At 40.4% G+C, this 25878-nt stretch overlaps 1 protein-coding gene across 2 annotated transcripts in view; it reads left to right on the top strand.

Annotated features, from left to right (window-relative positions):
- The window catches only part of sema6e (sema domain, transmembrane domain (TM), and cytoplasmic domain, (semaphorin) 6E), a 176154-nt gene that overhangs the window by 132582 nt on the left and 17694 nt on the right, over positions 1 to 25878 (top strand). For both annotated transcript variants that reach the window (XM_059340224.1, XM_059340223.1), the window contains exons 17-19: positions 8100 to 8177; positions 21191 to 21249; positions 22973 to 23023. In XM_059340224.1, coding sequence (XP_059196207.1) covers positions 8100 to 8177; positions 21191 to 21249; positions 22973 to 23023 — 188 coding nt within the window. The remainder of the gene's footprint in view (positions 1 to 8099; positions 8178 to 21190; positions 21250 to 22972; positions 23024 to 25878) is intronic.

Raw genomic sequence — 25878 nt, 5'->3', positions numbered from 1 at the left:
ATGTAATAAAGTGCATTTCCCAATAATGTAATACACTTTTTTTTTTTTTACCAATAATGTAATAAAGTATAACATTAATGGGTGGTTATTACATTATCAGGTTAGCCTTCATTTCCCAAGTCCTGTTGATGTAATAATTCCCCAATATTGTAATAATTTAACAGCAGACCACCCATTACTTTTGATTATGTGAGGAAGTTTGTGGTGTGAGGAGTTCTTTGAGGTAGGCGGGGCATTTCCATGGATGCACTGATGGGTTAGTAGAGAGATTTTGTAGTCGATCCTGGATGAAACAGGAAGCCAGTGGAGTGAGTGAAGGATGGGTGTGATATGGTCATATTTACACACCCTCATCAGGACCCTTGCGATGCTGTTCTGGGTGTTTTGCAGTTCTTGTAGGCTCTTGCTAGGAGTCCCGATGAGGAGTGTATTACAGCAGTGGAGCCTTGAGGAGATAAAGGCGTGGACCAGTTGTTCTGCTTCTGACAGGCTGAGTGTGGGACGGAGTTTGCCAGTTCTCGATATTCAACCCCAATATATTATCAGACATGTGAGAGGCATTTTGTATACAAGGACACACAGCTGCATGGAAACCTCTCCTGTTACAGCAGTCGGTTCTTTATGTTTTACTTGCACATGTGTACAAGTCAAAAGACAATTAGAAACCCAGTTCAGCATATGCAAGGCCAAGAAGTCGTCTTTCTCCCAGAGAAAAAAAAACACTGTAGAAGTCATTTTTCTTACCCAGATTTGGGGGACCAGCTTTCTCATTTCGTCATCAACTTATCGCCCCATAAACACGGCGGCCATAGGTCACCGCCTGGTGTAAACTGTGTAAACGGTACAAAACAGAGCCTTGAAAGTGCTGCTGTCAAGAGGCTGACATTGCTTTTAGAACAAGTTTATGAGCAGAGCCTTCCAGCGTCCCTCTTTGTCTGCAGCCTTTTGTTTTGTCAGGCGTTGTTTTAGCCCCAGTTAATGTACTTGCTCCCCAGCTTTGGGATCTATTTTTGGGGCTGTGAGGAATGTTGGCCCCGTGGATTTTTTCCCCCCTTTTCTCGACCCCCTTCAACCCAGAGGAAGGATTTCTCCTCAGCTCCACCAGGGAATACATATACCCTCATAGCATGCTAAGCCCTCATTGCAGAGGCCTGGAGAAGCTCTCAACATCATTTAGTCATAAATTGGATCCAGCTGATTGGACGGGAGCCAGCAATGGTGGCCAGCGTGCATTTTGGGGTTTTTTTTATGAGAAGAGAAAAAGAAGCAACGGGGAGAAAATGGATAGGGCCAGTTTTACTTAAGCTTACGGGCCGGCTACATCCCCAAATCCTTTCTAGAGACTAGAGCTACAACACACCTCATCCTGGGATTAGGGGCCCCGTAAGCCTCATCAGCGCTGGCCAGGAGGTCAGGTTTCAGCCACCATATCCTCCTTTACCACACCAATGAATCTGCCTCCCTCCAGATGAGATTTACCTCCATTTTCTCTCTGTCTCTGCATTTCTCTCACTCCTCTCTCTCTCTCTCTCTCCCTCTCTCACTGTAGCCTGCGTCGTCAGATTTCTTTTTTCACTCGAGGCCCCGCTGCCAATATTAGGTTTCAGAAAATTCTCTGTTTTCAGCAGCAGCTGGGAACTGTAGGAAATGGGAGTTTTAATAAAGAAATACAATAAAAGGGCAAAGGAGGCCCCAAACCCTGCAAATCTGTGGATCCTGGGATTTTCAGCTACAGCGGGTATTTCCTTTTTATATGAACAGTTTTAACATTGTGACCGGTCGAGAAGAAGAATAGTATTCTCTTTTTTTGCAGTGTTGCCACTTTCATAGTTATCAGCAATTAATTTTGTCAAGATAATGACGTTATTTGTGATACAACTGATGGAAAAAGCTCTAAAGATAACATCCAAGTTATTATAAATCAGAATATTCCTTTTATTTAGAAACTCATTGTACCATTTGAAAGACAAAAGATGCCTTTTTTTTATTTCTCTGGAGAAAATCACCCATAAAACCTCAAAGCTACATAATAAATGTAGCACACCAGCAGCATTTAACCACCTATCTTCAATTAAAGAAGGTAATTTCTCTAATAGCTTCATGCTTGTTTTGTTCACCAGCAGCTTCATATTAGCTGGAACCATCTCCAGTAAGTCAGGCTGTGCTGTTCCCAGGATGTTGGCTAAATGACAGATGGAAGTTATGAGCCCCGGCCTCAGAAGCTGGATGAATCCCTGCCCCCCTCAGCAGCTAATGGATGTTCCTTACACTCTGTGGCTGCAGGCGAACACACACACCTATCTGTTCATCACAGCATGACAGAATATGAGCAAGAAGAGAAGTCTGAAGTTTTAAAGAGGGACGAGGGACACGCACACAAATGCACGTCGTATATAAACTGCACATATGAGAACAACGTCGGACGAAGAACAAATGACTTTGTCTCTCCCTGAAACCACAGCTGGACACGAATGGCCTCTTTTCCCATCGTGCTTTAGTGTTTTCCTGTCGTGCAGCTGTAGAGGAATGTGGTGATGGAGAGGGAGAAGAGAGGCAGAACGGAAGGAGAGGTGCATATATACCTTATGGCTACTGTATGAATAATTTATTAAAGCTGCACTGTGCAGTGTCGCACACTGGCAGCCACACGCGCTGGCATGAGTCATTTTAGGACCTCCATACCCAGAGGTCCTCTGTCACTCTGTGATGCTGTGATAGACACAGAGTTGTTTTTGCTGATGAAAATGTATTTCTGAGGGTTTAGATTTTCCACTTTTCTTGGATGTCGAGGTGTCAATACTGCCAGGACGGGATCAGAACAGAACCACTATTCACTACAGTAATGCAGCAGGAAAAGCAGGTTAAGTAAAGCTCACAGTGTTTAGTTTTCAATTGACTGTTGAAATTGTTGACTCAGTCGACCCAGAAGCCAGCAAAACAGATTGGTCTCCCCTAACAAATAACAACACAGGGTGATTGTACGGGTAGCAAAACACAGGTCATATTTACGTTTTGGACTGTCCTGGACTTCCACCCAGGAGAACAGGGTCTGTGTCCCATGTTAAAACAAAAATAAACAATTTTTTACGTAACTTCCGTGGCTCACATCACCCTCGTAAGGACTTCACTTCCAGGATTTATGAAATGTACATTTAATCACTGTTTATTTACAGTGCATTACCAGGAGTTTTTTTGCCCTAAACCTAGGTCACTGGTTTAATAGCATACATTCACCAAAACTGCAGCCTTTTTTTTACATGTTTTACATGTACGGCAACCGGCATCCGCCATGACCGAGAGAGAGGCGGGGATTTAAGATCTTCCACCATTTTCGCCCGGGCGAATCGGTGCCGCACACATATCTAGTGGGTGGATAGGAGGGCGTGGACAGGCTGGCTGTCACAATGTGTGTATTATGACGTGTGTGCTATTGCTAGAATGCTCCGCTCTGTACAGGGAGCAGCGGAAAGCTCATATAGTTCATTTAGATCAGGGATGGGCAACTTAAGTGCTGGAGGGGGCCACAATTTTTCATGGACACTACAACAGGGCCACATATAGGACTGTGCACTTACCCAGATATGATGAAACTGCAATTTTAAATATGTTTACAGTGCAGTAACTTAACATATTTCATGCTCAAATGCACGTATAACAGTATAAATAGGAATACAAAAGTTTTGAAGCAAATAAAAAATAACCACTTACTGTGATTTCTTTTTTATCACTGCATGATTAGCAGACCAACATTAATTGCAAGAAGAAATTTTGTGCATTTTTACACTGCACTTTTAAGATTTCATGCTCAAATGCATGTAGTTGTACTGAGGGCCACTTCAAGTGAGGGTGCGGTCCGTATGCTATGCGGCCCCCTGGCCTCCAGTTGCCCATCCCTGATTTAGACAAACGCTCATATGTGTGGTGCTGACAAACGGTCTATTCTGTCATTTAGGTTGGAGGTCTTGTTGGCAAAACATGTTGGCTTTTTTCTGCAAACCAGATACAGACGCAGTATCTGAAATGTCCTTTTTTGTGCGTTTGCGTCCCTTTGATGGAAACTTTGTCCTGAAGTAGTGTTTCTGTGTCCCGTTGTTGTAAGTTATGTCTGAAGTTAGTGTTTAGTTTTTTTAAGCCTAACCCTGTTCTTTTTACCCAACCTTAACCAAAGTGTTGTTAAAGCGTTGTTAAAGAGTTTAAAGCAGCTGTCATCACATGTGTGATGGCCAACAGGTTGCAGCAGTTCATATGTTCACATGCAACAATGTTGAGATTTAACGTACCAGAAACTAACAGTGCCAACATTTACTGTATTCTGGGGACTGGGTTGCCTCTAGTAATAAAGCATTTTAAAATTGTTGTTTAGTGAATATCACATTAAGTTTAATTAAAAACAGGTGAAGTCCCCGTTAAAACACAGGTGCATTCCAAATTAGCTTCTAATTATAACAGTTGGCTGATCAGGAGCTTCGAAAAGTGTTTCCATTTCAATCCATTTGTGTAATCTTTCATACAGTTTAAAGAGACTATCAACATGGATTATTTAAGCTGTCGATCCACTGAAAATCTGTTATTAGAGTGAATAAAAGCTGGAACTATTTTCCTTTTTATCTATCACATTTAAATTCAACTTAACACAAGAATTGTACGGTAACGTAAAATGCGAAGAATTATTGTATTTCTAGTTTTTTCCTTAATCCTCAGAGCTCATCAGTAACACCTTGGAATAATAAAGGTAATTAATCAGTCTGTAGACCATTAATGTATTAAACTCCCCAGTACACAGGCCTAAAGACGCCTCGCAGGATATTTTACGAGGCACTGTTAAGTTGAACAAACACCTCTTGACAGCCTCTACAAAATAACAAACGTAATGAGCTTCACTAAATCTGTATGAACTGCAGGTTGTTTGCGTTAATATAGAAACTGTCATAAGGAAAACAACAATGTGAAAATGCCTAAATGGGACATGCATATATTTACTTACTCATCTGCGTGTGAATCATGTGTTGTTATAAGCCGTTTCTTCTGCCTCGTGCTCTTCTTTAAGTTATTCTGAATTGGTTGCACCTCTCTGTGGTATCCGTACATCATCATGTGTTGTTATTATTGTTTGTCTTGTGCAAAGCACTTTGAGGACACAGATAAATTCATGCATTTATACCCAGCTGCAGGCGTGGGACAGGGAATAGTCTCTGTGTTGATTTCCCTCTGTTGTGTAAGAGTGACACACTAATGTGCTCTCAGTAGGATTTCTCTGTAATGTTTACAGACTGAGAGTGAAAGTGGTGTGATACCTGCACACTCAGTTTAGATAGTTGTAAATAATTCTAGATATTTAAAACAGGCCACAGGAGTCCTCATTAAAACTCATTAAAACTTGACTGCAGTAAAGGTTTTTGGTTTGACATGATGCTGCACTTGGCACCACCAGCAGCAATCTGCAATGTTTGTTTGTTTACCTCTTATGGCGTTATTCAGCATAAAAACAGCTCTAAAATGACTGTAGGTAGTCAGCAGGTAAATGTTATTGCTGTTTGTTCTCGGTCTTTTGTCGCTGCATACTTTTTGCTCGTTATGTCGTTGCTGCTGGGTGAACGCCACAGACCTGCAGAAAGTTAGTTGTGGAAAAAAAATCCAGTAAATTCTGTCACTGACACCCAGCGTTGTTTTGTAATTATACAGTGGCAGGATAAAGGCCAAAGGGATCATGCAGCTCATTCCAGAGTGCAGGATTAAAACCGCAGAGTTAAACCACACATGAGGCAGAGGGGCTGACAGCAGATCAGTGCAAGAGTTGAATCAACAAAACTGACATGCGAGAGTCTGAAAGTGGAGGGAAAGTACTGAGTGTTGTGATTCTGCTGGGAATGTGACTAATGGCTGCTGATGGTTAATGCTGACTGCCTTAAACGGAGGAATTAAACAGTTCCAAGTACACCCAGCATGTTGTTCGCTAAATCACAAAACAGACATACAGAACTGTAAGTCGGAGCAGGTGACTGACTCGTCTGCTGACTCTAACATGAGACGGAACAACGCTGGCTTTTCACTCAGAACGAGGCCATTCAGTGTGACCTCAAAGCCTTCATTACACCACTCAACATATAGGGCAGAGTAGGGGTGGGCAATATGGCCCAAAAACAATATTGCTATATTTCAGGGTATTTTTGGAATAACGATACTCTTGACGATACGACAAAAAATATAATGAAAATATATAGAAGTCTGTATAAATAAAAATTGTATAACAAAATAAAAGTCAACCTTTAATCTCAATTGTAGTGTAAAGCACAAATCTAAACAGTTGGCATGTACAAAATATTTACTCTTGACTATTCAGTGCAAAACAGTAGTATTAGAAAATAATAAAAAATATTACTGAAATCTCAGTGGTGGGATGTAACTAAGTAGTTTTACTCAAGTACTATATATATATATATATATATATATATATATATATATATATACACACACACACACACACAAAGTCTAAGTGTGGTCACTCTGCATAACAAGTACTTTTACTTTTGTTGCTTTAAGTACATTTTGTTGTTGGTACTTTTGTAATTTAACTTGATTTGACATTGTCACTACGTCAAGAAGTAGGGATGTTCCCATTATTGGGATATGCTTTTTTTTTTTATCATATAAAAAAAATTCCAGTATTATCATGAATGATTCAATATGGCACACCCCTAGGGCAAAGTTTCTATGATTAACACGTTTTAAAACTTTTTTTGTTAGTTTTTTATTTGGAAAATAGGGCAGAATGAATGAATTTTCTCTGGAAAAGACTTCCTGTTACAATGAACCTTACCGATAAGTTATAGCAAAGCTATTCACATCTATTTACGAACTGAAAATTGGATTTTAAGTTGCTAAACATCTACTGACTCAAGGGCTTACTTTGGGATATTGGCACCCACAGTCACTGCAATCTCATAAAATGCAAATGCTAATTATGACAAAACTTCATACAGATGTCTAAAGGATAACATGATAAAGTGATGACATCATATATCCAAAAGGTCAAAGGTTTAACTTCTCTGTGGCATCATAATGGTCTGCAACACCACTTTTCTGGCCATTTAACAGAGGCAGATATTATGACCATATTTCACATTTGGTCAGATAATAAATTGGTGTAAATGTGTGTCAAGCAACCATGTTTTAGAAGTATAGCTTCTTTGCAGCAACATCTGTATTAGAAGCATTGTCTCTTGTTAACATGGCTTCATATGAGTCTGGACAACATGCAAACTGAAACTTGGCTGCTTAGCGAAGTCATACAACTATTAATTCTGTGGTAATTCTGGTTTTCTGATTCTGTTTGTTTGTTTACAAGTACAAAAATTCCATCTCAAGTTCAACTCTTCCATGTAGGAGTAAATACTTGTCATTAATATAGTCAAAACAATTATGTTTCGGGATTTGAAAGCCTGAAAGAGATGCATAGAGTACAAAACAAGCTTTGTTCTCCCTTCAGTTCAGTCAGAAAACAAAGTCCTTATCAAAAACTGAACTGATTGCAATCCTCCGTCTGCAGTAATGTTGTTGGGATGTTTGTTTGGCACTGTTTAAAGCTGAATGTCAGCAAACAGCTTATTTCATTTATACATAAAAGCATTGCAGATACTGTAGTGTGCACATTGTACAATGTGTTTGTGTCAATCATAAAAAGATTTAGCTATACTGCTTTTAGATACTGCACATCTCTGCGTATCGGCACACTTTGTAAACAAATCAGTTCATTTGTATAAGAAGTCGATGATGAGAGTCGCATGAGGAGTCGCAGCTAAGATGTAAAGATTTATGCTGCAATAATGGCCCGTTTGTTTTGACACTCAGAGATGCTAACTGATGACTATTTGTGCAGCTTAATGAGAGTGAAACTGCAGCAATTTCATCTTCAATTGAATGTGTTTCTTTGACGTCTGTCTCTGCCTCGTGGAACGACACACGAGGCTCATTTATCGACCGTGTTTAGAGTTGAGGACAGTGATAGGTGCCGTTAGGCTGCAGGGCTCAGTATTCTTCACACTCGCCACAATTACTTCCATCACTGACCGTCTGCCTGACCGTCTGTGTCTCTCGTGCAGGAGCTGCCTGTCTTCACGGGACCCTTACTGCATTTGGCTCCGGTCCGGCAGCTGTGCCACGGTCTCACCAGGCTTCAAGTAAGTCACACACTCTCACACACACGCACTAATGACTCTGTTTATACTTATTACAGTGTACAAGTTCACGTCAGTGCAGCTTCACTGCTGCATTGTGTTTCTATCTCGCCCCTCTTAACCCTTAATAGGGCACTCATTGAAATACTTGCATGCTCCAAATTTCAACCCTAGATAATGGAGGATATTACATACTGCCAGAATGTGTAAAAAAAAAAAAAACATACGGACCCGGGGGAGGGGGACAATATTTTGAGGAAAAAAGTTTATGAGATTAAGGTGTCAAATCTACCAGAAAAAATGTGCAGATTTATGAGATTTAAAGTGGTGGATCAGTGAGAAAAAATATGTTTTTTTTTCCCCACTTTTGTCTCGTAAATCTGCAACTTTTTTCAAGCAGATTTGCCACTTTAAATCTCTTAAATCTACACATTTTTTTCTTGTAGATTAGGCACTTTAATCTAGTAAATTTGCTGAAGTTACCAAATATGGTTCTTCGCCCGATAAAGGGTTAAGTGCACGCTCATCGTTCGCATTCACTCATCCCAGTGTGATACATAAAGCTCTAACTTCACTCTAACGTTTTTGTTATAAGAAATATCATAAAATTACAACCGATTTCAATTGCAAACATTTCATAAACAATTCATCAAACATAAACCATGCCGGTGTCTGCAGCTTGTGACTTGTTTGCATTTGTGTACGTATTGGGGGACAATAACAGAGTTTTACAGCCACAGTTTCTCCTGCTCGTCTTAAAAAATAAAAGTGCTCAGCGGAGCAGCGAGAACAGCTCACTGACAGCAAAACAGCACAATATGTTTAGTAGTGAAAGGTGGTAAAAACCCCAAATAAAGTCAGAAATCGTATCTGACAGCTGGCAGCTGACAGCTACACTCCCACTTTGCAGAGTCACCGATGCCAAAAGCTGTTTGCTTTATACAAGCTAATTGTTCCGTCTTTAGCAGGGGAATTTTGGATTAACTGATTTTTATGTGGAGATATGTAACATGGACAAGATTCAGGTGCAGAGAACAGTCATGAAGAAACTATTTTAGACATGCCAATTTTATATTGGTGGTCATATTTATGGTTTAGTTTTGGGGATGATTCAGTTCAGCTGTGAATTGCTTTGGGAGGTAAAAGATCGACTGACCTGCTGGTGTTCTAGTCATCAGTTCAATCATACAAAACTTTATTTAAATTCTGTGTTCAAAGACGGCAATATATGTCTTTAATTATTTTTTTTTGCTCCTGTGGCCTAGTTTTTCACTAAGTTCTGCACATTTAAGGAAACAACACAATCATGGCTAGAAGAAGGGAGAGATTCAGCCACCGAATTGTCATTCCTGGCTACACAGTTGCACTGCAGAGCACAGAATGTAATGTTTTCACAATGTTTTCATTTGGTTCGTGAAGTGGTTAATATAAGACATTTTAATGAGACATATAGAAGTGTTTTTGTTGAAATATCACAACTTTAAACTTAGATTTGGTTATTTTTCCTGACAGAAGTATTCAATGTACATGATGTGTTCAATGACCAATGGAAATTTGATAATCTGACAATGATAATGCCCGATTTTTTACAGTTTCTGACTCAAATTTTTGGAGAGTTTTGGAGTCTGGAAGGTTAATGGATTTATTGTACAGTCTCCAATCCAAAACTGTAAATCAACATTAAAGAAAATATGATGCACAGGCAGAAAAATGATGTGCGGCGAATTCTGTTTGTAAATTTTTGATCCGAGTTTCTCTAAAAACAGCTCGAGGAAGAACCTGTTTTAACGTCACTGGTTGGTTGGAGTGTAGCAAGAAGGGCAGCATGCTTCAAACTTCCAGCCCATTAACAGTGCAGCAGCAATTTTCTGCCTGATGTGATTCATTGTTGATTCCCCCTTTAACAGAGAGGTCTCCAATCACGAACCACTGAGGGACAAAAGTGTGCAGATTTGCTTTCTAATCAAACACTCCAGCAGGAGGTTTCGCCTGTTAATTCTTCTCTGGACGAAGTTGTACTAATTAGTGAGTTCAGCCACTGTGGTGTTTGGCTAGTCTGAAAGCACACGGGTGGACACGGTTTTATAAAGACATTATTAGTTCTCTAACTCACAGTCACAGTGGACACATTTGTAACTTAGTCAATAATGTGAAGCTGAGCAGCCGCACAAGCAATAATTTTCATATCTCCTCGAGTAAGATGTTGAGTGCACCACCGGGGTGACGTTCTCTTGATGATCAATAGCTAATCAAGTGGGCAACGTCAACATGATGAACATCTGACCAGCAGTTTTTACTAAAACCCCTCTCTGGCCCCGTTTGAGACCCACAACATGCATCCAATTTAGTTTATTCACAAGCGGCCAACATGTGTTCCTCAGCATATGAAAATTAATCTCTTCATTATGTTGTTTCTGTGAGTGCGGATGCAGCACATGATGTCAGACGAACAAAAGACACTGTACTAATCTATTGTTGTGAAGTGGAAACGGGTCATTTCACGCCTGGAGGTATCGACCTGCACCCCGTGGTGGCAGATGCAGAGTTTACGTGTGTTTAAGTGCAACTCAAATCACAAAAGTCTTCCATTAAGCTGTTAAAAATCATGTCAATAAAATGTTTCAATAGATAAGAAAAAATTACAGCTTTGATTGACAGCTGAGGGGCACAGAGACGAAATATAAAACACCTCCGCTGCAAACTGCAGCTTACAACAGGAAGATTTGTTTATAAGTGGTGTTGGAGAATACATCTCTCTGAAGTTCAGCATCTAAACTGACCCGTATTAACGTTTGCAGGAAGGTTTTTTTATGCTGTTAATGTGCCGCAGTTAAGCAGCTAATTAGCTGCCGTATCCAGCCTGCAAAGTGACATTATGAGTGCTGTTTTTGTTTGGTTGCTCACTCAGCGAGCCAAGGTGCACCGCGAAACAAGTCCACGGTTGTAGATAAGAATGAGATATTATCAGTAAAGCTAATTTGGGTCGCAGTTCAAACTCTGAACCCCAAGCAGTTTCCAACATTTTTTTTGCTCCCTGTTGCCTTGTTTTTCACTGCAATTTACAATATAAAAGTCCTGCACCTTTATGGGAACAGCACAGTCATGGCAAGAAGTAGGGAGAACTCAAAAATGTGTTTTGTGCAATATTACAGTTAGAAAGCTATATATATATATATATATATATATATATATATATATATAAGGACACATATGGTTTATTTCTTTACATGCTATACAGTAAACTATTTACATCTTTATAATCTCTAGTTCCAACCTCTTGTCCTCTCCTCTCTGATCTGTGCAAACAGCCTGCAGTTCTGTGCAATAAAGCATAGTTACAATACTATATATATATATATATATATATATATATATATATATATATATATATATATATATTTATTTATTTATTTATTTTTTTTAATGGATGCCTTTTGAACATGACGACAGGTAGTGGAGAACAGAAGGTTTCAGAGTCATTGTCAACCAAACAGCGAACATGTTTTTATGCCTAACTTATATTTATGGAGAAAGGGCGTATTGAACAAGAAATATTATGAAGGAACCAAGACTGTATTTCATCATAAAATTGTTGTTAAGTATAAAAAAAGAGAAAAATAGTGGCAGTTGCAGCTTTATGTAAACACTATTTAGAACACAATGATTTAATTGTCTGTTTGCAAAGAATTTCTCCGGCTCGTACACGGAGCAGCCTGTTCTCCCCTCAAAAATGTCAGTATAGGTTGTGTGTACAGGCTGCGGAAAACAAGCTTTTTACGTATTTCACCATCCGCTGTGATGTCCGCCACCATCTTGCTGATGTTATAGTGATTGACAGCCAAGCAAAGTTAAAAAGGCGGATTCCGGGCGTGGTGGATTGGTTGAAGAAACAGCGGACTTTCACCCAGGAGGGCGGGGTTCCAGTCCCGTGTGAAAACAAAACTACTTTTAACATAAGTTATGTTGTAACGTAACTTACGTTTTTGACGTAACTTTTTGGTTTCATAACATTAATCCACAGAAACATCAGCAACATGTTGTGCTATTACTTTCTGATAAATGGACATAAATGGGGTGCCATCATGAAATCAAAATGTAGATTAACACAATTCACAGAGCAGATTACGATACTGTCGCGGCAAAAATGCAATATAATCTCAGTTGGACCCCGACTTCTCTTCTTGTTCAAGATCTGCTTCCACATTCACTTTCTTCTGCTTTTCTTTCCTCCTCTCTCTGTCTCTCTGTCTCTCTCTCTCTCTCTCTCTGTCTCTCTCTCTCTCCCTCTCTCTGTCATAAAATCAGAAGTGATGTTTGGCTGCATGTGTTTCAATCACACAGCGGTGTGCTGCTCTGTCTGGCAAAATGGGGAAGAAAGATCGATGGGTTGTTGGATGGATGGATGAATGAATGGATGAATAGGCAGACAGATAGATGGATGCAGTAAAGAGTATAGGGGAGGAGGAGGAGGAGGAGCAGTAGAGGGAGGTAAAGGTACTATTTTCTCCTCCTACGTGCCTTCAGACAGTCAAGGACTTTGCGTGTCCCCGTGTGGTTGATGTTCTACCTGTTCCTAAATCACCACACTGTGTTTTCTATCTTTCCTCTACACTGGTTGTAAACAGTGTGTGTGGGGTTTTCTGCAGACTGGCATCCCACTACACTCACCTTCCCCCTCCATCACACACACACACACTCACACACACATAGAGCAGCCCTTCCACTGTTGACTGGCTTCCAATAGATTATTTTGACGGCTGAAAATGTGCAGACCTGGAATTATTGCATATCCTCTGCTTGGCCACCCAGACGTATTACTTTCCCTGCCCTCACACGGACAGAGGCTAATGGGATTTTTTTTCCTTCTTTTAGATGCATGTTTCTCTGTGCCCTCTCATATTTGTGTATTTGTCAGTATAATATTTAGGTTCTTGTACTTAAATCAACCATCATAGAGTGATGTGATGTTTGCAGGTGTGTGGTTTCAGAGCTGCTGGATTCACGGCCAGCCAAAGTGACTCCCAGCTGTTTCCAGCAGCTGGTGAGCTCACCTTAGTATAAAGTCATCAAGTCACAAAGCATCTGGCAAACTCAGGGTGACAGCAAGAATCCATGAGGATGCAGAACCACAACTTGTTTTTTTTACTCTTTGATTTTTGTCCAGATTAAATAATTAATACTTAACATGTTCATCGATGTGCTTTAGAGGTGCTGGTCGATTGTGTTACCTTCAGCCGTGCAAAGCTAGAATACCCTAAGCGTAATATTTAGTGTTCAAGCATAAAAGTGCTATTTGTCTTCTCATCCATCAGCAGAAAAGTACAGATATTAGAAGATTTTTGCAAAAACTACTCTCGCTGAAAGTGCATTTTCAAGGCACAACTGAAAAAATCTGTCTTTTGAGTATCAATCACTCGTGTGAACTTGAAGTGGTGTGGTGTAGCTGGCTGAAGGACAGCAGGTCTATTCAGCTTCTTTTCACAGCAGTAACAGTCTACAGCAGGTAGTGAGATATTATTGAGTGGACAGAGTGACTTTGTTGCTGCTCTAGAACCAATATACAGTAGTTCTAATGAATATATTGAACTCTAATCCTGCTGTGAGTGTATTTAAAAGTGTGTGAAAGTGTTTTCTTTAAATGTGGCCCCAAAGCAATATAGTTGAATATCCCTGGTGTAAAGCAAGGGTCGACCAAGACTAAAGGCAAAGAAAAATCTCTATTAAAACTCCTTAAACCACTTGTGTACCATTTCTCTCATCGTTTATATGTTCATTGTGTCCCCCAAAAAAGTTAAATCTGCTAACACCCTCCTGTTTTGTTTTTTCTCCTGGGAACCTCCCACTGTTTGCATGGCTGTCAAACCTTATTATACACAGTCATCATACACTGATCCACGAGTTGTGTATGTTTATCTGACGTCACCCAAGTTGCTGTAGGTGTGGTTTAAAAAGTTTCTATGGACACTTTGGTCTATTTTGACACGTTTTCTTTGCCGTGACTCTGGGATTCCAAAAAAGAGCAATTTGAAATCTTTACTGAGCCATTTTTTTCACCCTACAGATGGCAGAAGCTCAATCTTTCTCTTTTGATGGGATTTTCCTTCAACTTCTTGAACCTGATGCTTCATTTACTTCTTTAAAGCAATAGTTCCATATTGTGGCAATTATTGCTTTCTTGCAGAGAGTTAGATATGAAGTTTGAAACTACTGCCTCTGTCCAATGGCAATAAAAATGCACCTACCAGCACCTATAAAGCTTAGTAATAACATTGTTAACCTTGTTTCTTTAATTTGTAAAATAACTAAAAGAACTAAGAACTATAAGTTGTGTTTTCCAAGCAGGATATCCAGCAGTAAGACACTTTAATTTGTGAGAAATCTGTGACAGTTTTATGGGTTGGAACTTGTATTTATGCCTCCTGGTTCACACTGAGATACCCATTAAAGATGCACTGGTTCTGAGGAGGTACAAGTAATGAGATTTTGATAGAAAATATGTTTCGGATGATTAAAAATGTGCATGAACAGTTGGCAGGCACGGTGAAATAGTACTTTTGAATATTGTTGTGACTTTAAGGAGTGAGTTAAGGATTCGAATTAAGCTCCAGTTAAGGTTGTAATTAAGATTAGGGTTAGGCATGTGGTCTGAGGTCGGGACTGGAGGGTCCTCGAAAGAACAGGATGACGCGTTCGCGATGGAGAGAGAGAGGAAGTGCCGATGTGGCTTCATGCTGGCGAGGTGCTCCAAGCTGCTCGCTGAGGTTTGATTTATGAGTCGGTGTTTAGCGTGCAGCGCAGAGCCGCACTGGAAACCAATGGACCAGAACGGGAGAGAGATCAGCCAAAATATCCTGTGCAGACTCAACTATCAGCCCTCTGCCAGAGAGAGAGAGAGAGACGTATGGACAGACAAAAGAACAAAGGAGATAAGAGGAGAGGAAGCAAGAAGAAGGAATGGAGGAGAAAACAAGAGACAATAAAGAAGACTTTGCAGACTAAGAAGCAGAGAGAGATGGATTAAAGGAGGTTAAAGTGAAGGAAAGACAAAGGGAATGAGGGGTGAATGAAGGCGGAAAAAAGTGCAAGGAAAGTAAGAGAGGGAGTTTTATCGGTTCAATTCCAAAGTACAGAACATCTGTTTTTCATTTAGGATTTTCTATGCAAGAAAAGAAAGTGTCTGCTCAGGCTGTCGGTGAGGCCCTGAAGGAGCACAAGAGTTTAAACCTGCATTAAGTGATATCTTTATATACTGTATATATCATTGAAAAGAGGTGAGGAGTCGATGGTGAAAGAGGAGAAAGGGAACGAGGACGATAAAGGGATGGTGATGGGACGAGAGAAGGATGAGCTGATGTGAATCAGGCAGCAGAAGCAGACCTGACCAGAGTTTAAGATGAAGCAGCTCAGAAGTCATCCTCCCACCCCCGGGACTTCTCCTCGCTCTCACTGTCTCCTCTCTCACATCACTCTTTCATGGACAATCAGTCTTTTTTTTTTTCCTCCAGTCCTTTCTCATCCAGAGGTGGCATAAATTTTAATGAGTGATTTGTGGCTGATCCAGAGGATAGGAGAGGGAGGATTCACAGCGCTCCGTCTCCTTCTGTCTCCTCGTCTCACATGTTGAAAGATGTACGTCACACTGTTTCTGGGTGTTTTAGTTAACGTGTCATCCATAATGCATTTGACATAATCACTGTCGCCGAAGCACAGTGCCAAAACAAAAGATGGCCAAGGACAGAGAATGGAATCCTGGAGCCTGAAACGGGGACGGCTGCGTAGTGAAGGTGAAAGAATACGACTGAAAATATTCTAGGTGTTCGTTTTTGGGGGAGAAAAAAAACAAGAAAAACCAAAACCAACAATGTCGGTACTTTCTGAGTTCCCTAACCTGTCTGTGGCCTCAAGCACAAGACGTAAACCCTTCAAAGCAGCTTACAGACATGTCATTTTGTTTTTAGTAAGTGTTGGATGAATAGTTAGAATACAATTTGCCGAAGGGGCAATATCAGCAATGATTTAGGTGTGATAGCATTAGGAAATTGTAAGGGGTGATCGGTTCAAAATCAACAGCAAAAGACGGGGGTGTCGAACTGATCCATGAAAGCAGCGGGGCACAGCTGACTCAATCCATCAGCTGAGTGAAGACAGCTGAGTCAGGTGTTTGGAACAAAAAACCTGCAGCCACTCCGGTCCTTTCATGGCAGAAGATTCTGGCTGGGCAATGTACAGTACTGTGCAAAAGTTTTTTTTTTTTTTTTGGGGGGGGGGGGGGGGGGGTTCCAGAGGCTGTATAGGACTTTTAGAAAATAGGCTCTCTGTGTTATCACAAGTCTCCTCTATACTTTCTGCTGATAACATGCAATTTAAGGAAAAACCCACTTTTTTCATGTAGTACAAATTTGCTACTGTATTTGAATATTTGTGCATACTGGGGTCCCTAAACAAGCTTTGAATTACATAAACAGGGTATCAATGGAAATCTGAGACTCTTGTCGATTCAATTAGCCGCATCTCAAATTAATCTCCAGGTTCACAGCTTTCAGATGATGTCCACCATTTCTATGTGGAATTTATTGTTGTCCTTAACATCCACTGCCCACAACAACCGATTCTCAGACAAAGGACTTTGTACACGAAGTAGTTAACAAAATGCAAAGTGAGTGCACAGAAGAAAAATCTAAATCAAATCTATATCTTGTATGACCATCCTTTACCTTACCAGCATCAGTTCTTCTCGACATTTTTGCCACACCATCATTTTAGACTTTTACACAGTACTGTATATCATCTATTTTGACGACTCTTTACGTTCTGAAAAGTGCAGCAAACCATGAATGTGCCGTTTTCCTAACATGGACTATAGAGTGTACAAAAATAAGCTTTACCATGTGGTCATTTCATATGGACTATTTGCACGGCCCATAAAGTTGGAATATATATATATATTTTTACCTCTACAATGTGATTTATTCTTGAAGTGTCTCTTCCGAACATATCACAATAAAAATTAAACCACAATTAACAGAGGACTGTGTCTGAAAACAAAATTATTCCAACTTTATGGGCGTCCATGTATTCATTAAATTACCAGAAAACAGCTATATCATGATGTATATCATTACAGAGATATGAAATGACCTATATCTGGATAGATTTTGGCCCAATTGTTAGTAGGATTGTTGTTGGATTTGGTTGAGATATTTTCAACACATCCAACTGAAGATGGACAAATGTGATAAACTTGATTTGCATCGAGTTTATTTATGTCAGCTCCAGGATATAGGGCAGTGGCGTATGTGCCTAGTGGATGCTGATCAACCCTCAGAGTTACATTTCAAGACATCACAAGGAAAAGGCCTTAAGATCAGTGAAATGTACAACACCAGATGCTTCGCCACGACCATTTCTACCAACAAACACAGATGTCTTTTTACCCTGAACACTCAGGAGGGATGACATATTCTAGGGCGTACATTGAGCAAGGCATAAAACAGCACAAGTATGATTTTACCTTCCCGTCATGAAGCCAAATCCTAATTATAATTCGGCCTCTGCCTTTTGTGTCCTCGCCTTTAGAAGAATCAACAACTCTGTACCGTGTGGGATTTATTTTATACATCTTTTGCAAAGCACTTTGTCTCTTTGTCTTTGAAAAGTGCAACATAAATAAAATTATCACCATCATGTTTTGTTCATGAAGGTCGGACGGGATATGGATTTTATTCTGCAGATCAGCGACAAATCATTTCCAGCCACTTTCATGTTTTTAAATTGGAAACAAATTTGTATTCATGCAATTCTTCGTGGTGTCGCGTGGGCTTCTTGTGAAGTCATTATTTTGTGCCAGGATTTTATCTTGTTTATGTACTCCCATCTGCAGGTGTTAATTTGCTGTGCAGGTACTCACCTTAACACAATGTACCCGTGTGGCGTCAAGTTTAAGGTTGAGTCGACTTTACATTCATTAACATGAAAAAATGTTCCGTCTTTTGATTTGCTAAATGAAATCAACACTGAGTCACTCACTCCAAAGCTCTTTTATTATCAATGCCAGGATAAAAAATAATGATCGCTCACCGAAACTACCAAACCAGGTGGAAATCCATTCAGTTTGTTGTGTTTGGCCAATGAGAACAAGGCTTTTAGTACTCAGATGGTAGCATTACAACAACTGAAAAGTCAGCTATTTATTCAGAGTAGAGTGTAACCGAGCCAGCTATAGGACATGAACCCAGACTGAAAGGGTTTATGGGGGGAAGAAATCAGACAGATGTTGATATCTGACAGCCAGCAGCTCCTTGTGTTTGGAAAGCCGAGCAGAACAAAATGAATTCCTGCCTGATGGTTGCGTTCAACTGTTTATTCATGTGCATGAACACCAGAGAAGGTCAATTATGGTGAAGAGTGCCGACAAGTCTGCCATTCTTTTTCAAACGTAAAGGTGACCTGTCAGCCTACTAGTTAACAAAACTCTGTTTACAAGCTTTGGTTCACTTCCGTGCACAGTGGAAAAGACCCCCTTAAAAATGTATTTTGCATTTTTGATCTGAGAGTAACACCACGGAGCATGCTTAGACACATCATTTTAATATTTACAGCACTTTGACAAGCTGGGAGGAATGATTTTCCACCTCTGATCGCAGTGAAGGAATATTTGTTAAAATGTTGTTTTAATGGTTCAATGTGTGATTCTAGAGAGTCTCAGGTCGTCAAATACTGATGCTTTCCATTCATGCGCCACTATAACGTCACAACTTTTATCTGTAGAGTTGGCAAGTCTTTATTTGAAGATGTAACGAACCAAAAATGAACTAAAAATAAATCTGTTTCACTACGATTCATACCAAAGAAAAAAAAGCTCTAGATATGATCAAACCTTTTATGTTGTGACGTCAATCACCAGCTTCTCTCGAGCTGTGAAAACACACGCTCTTAAGATATATATTTTGATTTGATCGCCACCTTAACGTAAAGGAACATACTATGAGAGAGCCGGAGTTTGTTCTGAGGGTCTAATTTAATGCATCAGGCGTGTATCTGCGAGCTTAGCAGCCTCCTCACAGCAGGTTCTGCAAACGCACATCCCTTAACCTGACAGTTGACGGCACACTACCTGCTTTAACACACACTGAAGAAATTGAGGTGATTAATTCTCTGAGCTGATTTTTCTCCCTCAAGCTGAGTTCAGTGTTCTGGCTGTTCACTGCCTCCAATTTAGACATCTGTTGTTACTCTCTCAGGAGCTGAGGAGTATGTTTGTCTTGAGGATTGCAAAGTCTCTACAAAGAAATCTAAAAATGTTTGTACAAGATCATGCATTGTGTCTGTGTAGGTTGTGTGTGTGAGGGAGAAGTTTTCTTGCTAATTATAGACGGGAGCTGGAAGTCTGTGCATGCATGTAATCTGTGTGAGATGAAGGTTTGTGTTTAGGATATATAAGGAACTAATTGGTTTGTTATAGCGGAGGTGTGCGTGCATGTTCGTACAAAGTGTTTCAGCATCAATACAGGATCATTACACTCGTGCACTATAAGGGCCCGTGTCTATTTTACTTGGTTCATTACGTGTGGGAAGATTGTTGGCCTCGATGCGAAGATCCGCTCAGCGAGAACAGCTTCCGCTCCCCCGTGCGTCGGCTCAATCTCATTACCCGACCGTCGAATGGATGCGTCTGGATGAGCCTCTGATTTCTGATTGACTCGAAGGTGAAACGCGGCGCGTTTATTGGAGGGAGAACAGCGTATCAATTGTGGGCACATTTTCATCAAAGCTGCGGAAAATCAATAATTGTCAGCTTGGGTTTCTCGTAAGTTTGGAGGAGTGGTTCAAAAGGTGAATTCACAAGATTTGGATTGCACATTCTGATGGCAAAACATGCATGTTAAAAACTTTATTGAAGGATTTATTTTATTGGGTTTTGCTTCTTTTTTTCCTGTTTCGCTCAAATGTGTCTTAATGTTAATTTAATGTATTCATCTAGTACACTGGATTTACACAGATTTGATTAAAAACAGCAACTCGTCCATGTTTTAAATATAACACCAATCTGTTTTCATTCATTAAGTCACTATGCTGTTGAATGAGATGGTAACAGGTAGAGGAAAGTGTTATCAACAAGACATGTCTGCAACACCTTGTCCTTTTTCATCTGAAAATCTAGGCATAAACACAGCTTTTGACAATAACACTTCAATCCAGGTTCATTTTCTTTCAGTGTACTTTTTCCGCAGAAAAAGGCTCAAAAGTATGTATGTCTTATGGATATATTTCCCATGCTATTAGCTATGTGGGAGGTTCAACAGCAGAAAGTGTTCCCACAAAAACATCAGTAGTAAATGACAGGTTTTGGTGTCATTCGCTCTGAATCAACACACTTCCCTCCAGACTGTTTTTCACTGACATTCAACAATAATACAGTGAGACATTTATTGCAGAGCAGGCAAAGTCGAGGTACCAATTTCAGCAGCAGTAGCCTCAGTTGACTAAAATACAGTGCAGCTGAAGAAAGTGCTATGTGTGAAGAGACGGGCACGGATCTGGAGAGCGGAGGAAATGACTAACTGAAGTGCAAGCGGAGGAGGCAGGTTGAGGGGAAGTGAGGACACACAAAAGCAAATTACAACTTTTCATCACAAACTAACTGCTCGAATCTGCTGAACGTCCACAAAATTGATGATATACAACCTTGTTGTGAGATCCAAGGGTGGATTTTCCCTTCAGGTCCAGCCACCACTGTGTCCGGACAACAAATGCGAGGCACAGACACCCTGACCTCGCCAGACACAAAACAAATTAAATTTTGTTACGGTGCACTTACCTTCCCGTCTCCGAGCACTCCTCATCAAGAAAACCAATTTTGGGAAGACTCAAGAGGTGCTTTGTTAGAAATGGACAGTTAGGGAAATGGATTGATGCAAATTTACTGATGTGTCTCTTTGTCTTGCTTTGTCCTGTTGCTGTATGTGTGTGTGTGTGTGTGTGTGTGTGGGTGTGTGTCTTTGTTTCTTTCCCTTCAGAGGCGGCTTTGAACAGGATGTGGAGAACGGTTACCATCAGCACCCTGATATCTGCCACGGTGAGCACATGCATTTATTCTGAGTCACATACAGTCATGAAAAAGTTATTAGACCATTTTTTTCTTCAATTTCTTGTTCATTTTAATGCCTGGTACAACTAAAGGTACATTTGTGTTTGTATATGTATTTTGTATATTGTACGTGTTTTGTTTTTTTTGTTTTGTTTTTTTTTGTTTGTTTGTTTTTCGTTTTGTAATTCTCTGCTTTTTTTACATCATGGCCAGGGGACTACAGATGAAAACTAGCCTTCTGGCTAACTCTGGCTTTTTTAACCATGTGTAATCATGTGTTTTATGAAATTGCACTGTCCCCTTTTAAATAAACTAATAAAATAAAAAAAATGTTTGGACAAATATATAGATAAAAACAATAAAGCTGATATCTAGACATGTTCCATGGTCTTCTTGATAATAACCAAAATCATTATCAAGGAAACCATGTGAAATGTCTTGATATCGGCTCTTAAATTAAACTCCTATGACTTATTTTTGTTGTTATTGTTATATTTGTCCAAACAAATGTACCTTTAGTTGTACCAGGCATTAAAATGAACAAGAAATTGAAGAAAACAAGGGTGGACTAATGATTTTTTCCATGACTGTATATAAACAATAAAGAAAAACCAACCTATTGACCGTTATCAGATCTTGTTGGCAGAGTGACGGCAGGCACAAGTGATGGCGGATCTAACTAATTATAATGGAGCATTACGAAGTATTTATTTCAACGAGGGCAGCAATTCAGTTCACGCTGAAGGAGGTTGAGGAGTGGTTTGTCCGCCCCCGATCGCAATCCCTGCTGGAATATTGTCCTCAATCTCTCTATGTTAATTAAGTATTTGCTCATAGAAGTGTTTTTATATAAGACAAAGTGGGTTGTTGTGTCTGTTTTGCATCCGTCTGGGATGTGATGAGAACCACATACCAGGACATTATACAGTAGTACTGTGCAAAAGTCTTTAGCAGGTGTGAAAAAATGCTGCAAAATAAGAATGCTTTCAAAAATAGATGGATATTATTGTCAATATTTGGTGTGACCGCCCTTTGCCTTGAAACCAGCATGAGTTTTTCTAGGCATTTTTCCCACACCTGCCTTAGACAGTAACTGCTGCTAGGCTGCAGATAAAAACTATTCCTTGGTCGCCATCAGTGGCAACTACTTTTTAACATAAAATAAAATAGGAAGAGCAAATGTGCAGTTCAACAAAGACATTTTTTAAATATTTGTTGCATTAGTGATATTTAGATGTTGCAGTTACAGTCGGAACTGGAACCAGAAAACACTGCTAGTGTTGTACTTGCACCACACAGGGGAGGGTAAAAAAAAATACCTTTTTGGTTGTTTTAGTGGGGTGAAAATTCAGCTAACCCTTCTAGATCACAAATGAATGTGCAAGTTGATTAAACTGACAAATACCCTGATGAACTAGAGCAGAAAACAAGTGAAGTTTGAAGTTGTGAAGTGCTGGGAGATGAAGTGAACTTTTACAACCTACTTAGGCCTATAATAAAGTATTTCTTTATGTCATTAAGCTGTTATATTACTACGTAGTATCTTGATTACTCAGAATACAAGGTGACTTAAAATTGCAGGAATATTTTCAGGTTCGGCAACCAGAATCTGACATAATGTTGCCACTGTGCCAACCACTTGATAGCCATTAAAATTGAGACCAGACAAATTATGACCTCATTTTTAATTTCTTTGTTTGTCTTTCTCCAGACGTCCTGGCGACCACTCGCAAGCAGAACACGGCGCTGGACTCGGCGTATGGTCAGTGGACATGTCTATATCTTATTTAGCTGCTCAGTGGTCAGACTAAAGCCTAGAAGACTGAACTCAGCTCTGTTCTGTTTTTGTTCACATTTTGTTCAATTTGGAGGTTTGTTTACAGCCTGTCTGATTACTTGTGTCCCTGCCCGGTTTGATTCTGTTCTCGTGTTGGTGCATAAAATCTGGCGAAAAGTTAAAAAATAAGAACCATCATGTTAAAATAAATAAAGTGTTCTTTGGATGTCTTAGAACAACACATTTGGACCTCGACCTCCTCACTCACTGTGACTTTATCTGGAGCAGAGGAGCAGATTTAATCAGTTTTATGCCTACCAAGTAAATGTTTCTCCACTTTACAACTTGGGGGGGTTACAGAATGCTTTATTGAGGCAGCTGAATGGCCGGTGCCACCTCTCCTCTTCAGCCAGTCTGACAGTTTAAACATTGAAGCCATTGTCTGAAGCATCAGTCCTTTGATGGACCAGGAGCTCTGCTGGCTAGGCTGCCTAATGCCCTGTATCAAGAAGGATCATCATCCCTGTCACGTCCCATTACTCCCCCGCTGGCCACACCGTGCAGCTCCTGGCACGGCCGGAATAGAAATAGAAATGCCGGCAAGCTGGCTAGCTCTCAGATAAGATTGAGGAGGTGGTGTTCAGACAATTTTCTACCACTGCAACATTCAAAACCAGTCATTTTCAATCAGATAGCTATTGGCCAGCCTCACTCACTTTTATCTGCACAACTAGAGCAGCCGCCATCAACTTTATGACGAGTTTTTAAGACTTGCTCAAAGTCAGATCCCTTTTGTCACTGGACAAATTGGGGCGCAGGGGAGCTAATGGCGAAGGTTGATCCAACACAGTGATTAGTATCAGCAATGAGCCCATCATGCTGGGAGTTGTCGGCCATTATGGCTCAGCAGAACCATCCATCCTGTATCTCCCTCGGTCTCTTTCTCAGAACAGAGGCCACTTTGTCTGCCAGAGGCTTCGGCCCGGACCTCCACACTCCCACAGAGCCTCAGTAGTCTGTAAAGCCTCGCTGCCGGAGGAATTACCACTCAGTCGGTAGCGAGACTTGATGAGCAACCCTCCTGCTTAATCCTACGGGGCTCTCATCACCCTGATGCTTCACTGCACTGTTTGAAGTTCTCAACACGCAGTCAGATTCTGTCTCTGTTGTTTTTTTCGGTTTCTTCTTTTTTTTCCTAGCTGATTCACACAAAAAGCCTTTTAAGTCTCTGCACTGAAGATCAATTATCAGCTTTCCTAGACAATAAAACACCCCATATGCCAAACAAAGCTGTTGTCACAAAGGGGCTCTGTTCCCAGTTCGAAAGCACACCAAAGGCAGGGACGTTTTCTTTCTTCCACTTCCCTGTCACACAAACAATCGCCGCCAGCAGAGTGAAGGGCGTGAGACAAACACCTGCCTGTGTAGGTAATCAAATGGTCCTCTGTTGTATAATGTGCTTTTTTTTTGGTACTTTATCAACAGTAAAAAAGGGGCAGAAAAATATGATCCTACGTGCACACTCAGAGCAACACAATTGATATAAATTGAAGTAATGAAGTCCTGGAGCTATTGTCCGATGTGCCAGGGCCAAACACCCCCTGGTGTACAGTTTTAATTTGCCCGGCGCAGATGGCGAACTGACGGGGCACCTCATTCAGAGTGAATGCTGTCAACTGGCTCACTGTGAGAGAGCGAGAACAAGTCTTTCTCCTCCAGTCTGGGTGTGAGCTCTGCAGAATGCTAACATTATGGCTGGCTTATTAGTGCAGGAGCCCAAGCCAATAGCAGCATGCTGCTCGTCGGACCTCAAGGACAACAGAGAGCTAATAATGCAATCAAGATGTGGAGTGTGTCATCAAGATAAATATGTTTGATAATACAAGGCCTGTGGCAGCTAATGCCCAGCGTGTTACTTGGCATATGTTTGAAATGATTCCAAATGTGTCCGTCATAATGTTTGCCGGGCTGCTTCAAGGTGACGGAGTTTCCTGTGAAACAGCTCAGCTCTGGTGAGGTAGTGGAAAAGAGTTCAACATCACCGAGCCAGCTTCCAGTATCTATTTCAACTTATCTGTGAAAACACTTAGCAGGGCGGACACAGAGGAGTTCTAACGGTGGTCCGAGGTCAAGGCCGTGTTAATAAAAAAGAGGATTTTTCTGTAAAATAAGATGGAGAACAAGGATTAAATGATTACTGAGTGGGTTATTAAAGCTGGGGTGCAGTTTTTTATGGACAAGGCAAAATAAAGACCTTATCCTACAGCTAATGCACAAACAAGAAAACTATTTCAATTATCTCAATAGTGACTGTGATTCAAATGCCGTTATATAGCATATAGAGCCCTTTGAGATGACAGAAAATGTGTCAATATCAGTAAAATAGTTTCAGAGAAGTCTTTGTCCACAGTCAGCAGAAGGCAAGACGAAGAAACATTTACAACATTTTCTCTCCATTTCCATCTCCAACACTTTGCAGATGTTGAGAGTTGTTGCCAGTGCGGGAATAGCAACTTTATTTGCAAGATTTTTCGCTATTGAATCAGGTTTGACCATCTGAAGCACAGAAATCTGCATTTGTAGAGCAGCAGATAGGACAAAATCTCTCTCCCTCTGGCCTAAATCTCTTGCCAGAGGCTAGACTTTCTAAAGACTGAAACCAAGAGGAGCTGCAGAAGAATAGTTTTCTGTGAGACCAGTGAATGCTAAAAAGTTATTTTTAAAAAAAAAAAATTCCTTCTAAAAGGAATTTTTGCCCAATGATGCCAAGTAAAAACTGCCTACCCCAGCTTTAACACCAGACTGAAGTTTGAAAACTGAAAGCCATTAGTCATTCTGTC

Source organism: Centropristis striata, chromosome 8 (assembly GCF_030273125.1).
Source record: "Centropristis striata isolate RG_2023a ecotype Rhode Island chromosome 8, C.striata_1.0, whole genome shotgun sequence".
NCBI lineage: Eukaryota > Metazoa > Chordata > Actinopteri > Perciformes > Serranidae > Centropristis > Centropristis striata.
Note: the sequence above shows the minus strand (reverse complement) of the source record. Positions and strands in the feature narration are given on the sequence as shown.